General features: G+C 44.6%; 2 protein-coding genes across 2 annotated transcripts; one reads left to right on the forward strand and one right to left on the reverse strand.

Moving 5' to 3' along the window:
- Window positions 1-927: 927 nt before the first annotated feature.
- On the reverse strand, window positions 928-1,785 carry FOMMEDRAFT_137600 (uncharacterized protein; the record flags this gene model as incomplete). The annotated part of the gene is made up of 3 exons (XM_007272202.1): window positions 928-1,054; window positions 1,105-1,597; window positions 1,659-1,785. The coding sequence occupies 3 exons, from the start codon at window positions 1,783-1,785 to the stop codon at window positions 928-930; spliced, it is 747 nt and encodes a 248-aa protein (XP_007272264.1).
- Window positions 1,786-1,861: 76 nt separating this feature from the next.
- FOMMEDRAFT_171642 (Xpo1-domain-containing protein) lies at window positions 1,862-3,567 on the forward strand (the record flags this gene model as incomplete). The annotated part of the gene is made up of 7 exons (XM_007272203.1): window positions 1,862-1,946; window positions 2,007-2,098; window positions 2,156-2,582; window positions 2,634-2,947; window positions 3,007-3,264; window positions 3,315-3,473; window positions 3,524-3,567. Coding segments are annotated over exons 3-7 (1,131 nt in total), but the record flags the coding sequence as incomplete, so codon positions are not given.
- Window positions 3,568-3,577: the final 10 nt, after the last annotated feature.

Here is a 3,577-nt window from a genome sequence, read left to right on the forward strand (position 1 = left end):
AGTCAAAGGAGGAAGGTAGTATGGTTAGTTAAAGGAATTTGCTTGTATTCTTAGTACATTTAAATAAATATTACACAACTTTTCCCTTCTATAACAGTGTTTAGAAAGTACAAGTAATATTTAAAACAATATTTATTTTATTATCTATCAATTCTAACAATAGCTTATAATGGCTTATATTGTCTGTCAAGTCTTGTATACTCTGACAATCATTAGAAGTATTATAGATTTCACAACTCTTACATATCTTGAAAATATATGTCTTAGCCTTAAAATCCAATATATGGACACCTGGCAGACTTCTATATATTTTATATATTTTAGACATTACATTTGCATATAATACATTATAAGACTATGTTTATTTTTGTGATGAATTTCTGTATATTGTAGCAGTCATTCTAACTACGAACATTAAATGCAACTCTAGAATTTTTGATGGATAACTGTGCAATCCACTGCTGTCCTCAATCTACAAGTCGAAAAATGATTTAAAATGTTGCGCAAGAAACCCAACAGACTAAGGCTTGAGCCCGACTTGAAGTGCCATTGGTTCATAACACTATGGCCTTCGCTTGTCGGGAAAAAAGCTCTTAACGGAACAACAACAGTATGGTGCCGTGGCCTTGGGATGAGTGGAGTCCTTGGAGAAAATACGGAGCCAATGACAATGCAGATGAGACGCAAGCGAACTAAACAGGAATCAATCTTCATTGCCACCGAGTCGTCTCCGCTCAACCCTGGCACATTCCGATTTCGACAATGATTTGCGTAAGGACCCCTTTCTCCACACTGTAGTACATAGTTAAAACAGGAACTAGACGGATATGTGGTGTGATGCACGTACTTTGAAACACATAACATCGTCAAGGTTCGTCTTGGTCCACCGACGAACTCGCCTTGAAAGCTTTGTTGAACCGGGACCGGTTAGAGATTTGCGTTCCGATCAAAACCAGTGTACCTTCCGTAGCCTGGAGGGGGAGGGTCTAAGTCTCTTTGTGAGGGAGCCTCGGGAGGCTCATAGTCCTTCGGGGTTGGAAGGTCGGGCTTCGGGCTGGAGAAGACAATCAGAATTACGTCTATGAATGGGCCAGTTGTACTTACTGTCCACGAGTGTACTCTTGTTTCAAAGGACAGTACCCGGTCAAATAATTTTGCATGCAACCCGTCTGACGTGTTTTCGAGGGCAATGAGGTCCTGAAAGAGTTTAGTATTATATTTACATTAAAGAAGCTACACGTACCAAGCTTGCAGAAACCTCTCTTGTAGTCCGGACATTCTATCTTCTTCTCCTTCGGATGGGCATAGAGGCATTCATCACCTGCTTGACAGTAACCAAACTTTGCGTACCACCAACACTCAGGCATCCGTCTTAAGTTATACTCGTGCAAAAACTCGCAGGCATCACCCTTCTTGCATAAACCACGAAGCCAGTGCTTACAAACCGTAGCGAGTCGTTTACGGTCTCGCGGGTGCATAGATACTTGCTTTGGTGGTTGGAAATTCTGTGGTGACGGATTTGTATGTCGCAGCGGACATTGTAAAGGCCCTAGGGGACATCCTGCAGGAGTAAGGGCCAGTCGACAAATCTGATCATCTAAAGCCACGGGTGAGTCGTTAGGACGATGAGAAGTTCACAGGGGATAGGAATTACTAACCTTTATCGAGTTTTACACCAATGGTATACTTTACGAAGTTGTCAGCACTAAGGCTGACCTGATGGAATTGAGGTCGAACAATGTCTTTCAAAGTAGATGCACCAGCTAAGGGATCTTGCATTGTCATGGTTTCTAACGAGTGCAAGAATGATGGAGAGATGCAGGACCCTAAATAGTAAGGTCCAGTCTCGTGACCTTTATCCCGATCTGATTCCTTTCTCTTCTTCCTACGACGGACAGGCGTCGTTTACAACTGCAAATAATTGGCTTCAAGATTTCCGGCATTCCGTAATTACTTTCGCCGCCCTGGTCGTGTCCACGAACAACGGCTAATTCGATAGCCATCAGAATGAGGCATGGGCGACTTGCAATATGCTTCTGCTTAGCCCAGAAATCCCTTTGATTGCTAAGATATTTGCTGCTTAGACGTTTCGACCAAGGTGCGTGATCAGCATTTTATGTCCTAGTCGTCATTAAGATCTTACTCTGTGTAAAAGGTCACATATGACCTCCATCAGTTGGACCCTTCGTTCATCCCATCTTTCCGAGATACTCTTCTGACTGCAATGGCGTCATTAACGGGAAGTTCAAAGACGATCATCATCCAGCTAAGTCTCGCGCTTGCTGGGCTCGCCCTTCAATTTCCCGATTGGCAAGATACCGCAGTTCAGTCTGTTATCGACAGATTCGGTCAAAATCCGGCAACAGTCTCAACATTGCTAGAGTTCTTGACAGTTCTACCGGAGGAGATTAGCAGCAATTCGAAAATACCTGTGACTGTAAGGTGCATATATTCTTCTGATTACATTCTCATCGATCTCGCGATATGCCAGCCTGATGAGTATAAAGATGGTTCGACGAGGCTTCTCACAAACAACGCAGGAGCTATCGCCAGCCTTTTGACTATGTACATAACGGCTTCAGGTTTATATGTTAGCGGTCTCCTCTCAAGCCTTATTCTCACTTTATGTGTAGGGGTCACGACGGCTCTACAAAGCCAGATCTTGTACTGCCTACGAAGCTGGGTCATTGCAGGAGAGATTCTTCCGTCAGCGGTTGCCGAAACTCCACTATTGGGATTCGCGTTTGATGCTTTGGAATCCGACGATCTTTTCGATGCCGCAGTCGACGTGCTATGTGAAGTCATACACGAGACGCAGGAAGTCGATGAGAATATGGCTGTCATTGAAGTTATTATCCCCAAGCTAGTAGAGTTGAAACCAAAACTTCTCCTTGCAAAGGATGACCCGGAAAAAATGAAGGGCCTGCAAAAATCTATAGCGAAGCTGGTGAAGTCTATCGGATGCTAGTTCTTTAACATCCCGACACTTTCTTCCCTATCGTCGAGGCAATTGGAGAATGTTCCGCGTACCATGACCTTGACATCGTTCCGATCACTTTCCAGTTCTGGATGCGGCACGCATTGAGCATAGGAAAACGGCCTTCCGTTTCGCCACTATTCCTCGATGCATACAGGTCGTTGATGCGTGTCATGATTAGACACCTTTACTTTCCTGAAGATCCTAGTAAAATGGCACCTCAGGAGGCGGACGATTTCAGATCTTTCAGGCATGTCATGGGAGACACTCTCAAGGACTGCTGCTTCGTTTGGGCAGCGAGAATTGTCTTACGGAGGTCCTGACCACCTTAACACAGGCATTAGAGGAAGCATGCGCCGGGAGACCAGTGTCATGGCAAGAGATTGAAGCACCTCTGTTCTCTTTGCGTTCTATGGGTGCCGAGATAGATCCTTCGGATGACCGTGTCATTCCAAAAATCACGGATTTAATGCCTTCGCTTGCAGACTACCCTCGGGTGCGATATGCTGCAATCATGGTGATATCAAGATATGCTGAATGGACCAGCCGACACCCGAGTTATATTCCATTCCAGCTGCAGTTCGTCTCAAGTGGATTCCA

Source organism: Fomitiporia mediterranea, assembly GCF_000271605.1.
Source record: "Fomitiporia mediterranea MF3/22 unplaced genomic scaffold FOMMEscaffold_369, whole genome shotgun sequence".
NCBI classification, from domain to species: Eukaryota; Fungi; Basidiomycota; class Agaricomycetes; order Hymenochaetales; family Hymenochaetaceae; genus Fomitiporia; species Fomitiporia mediterranea.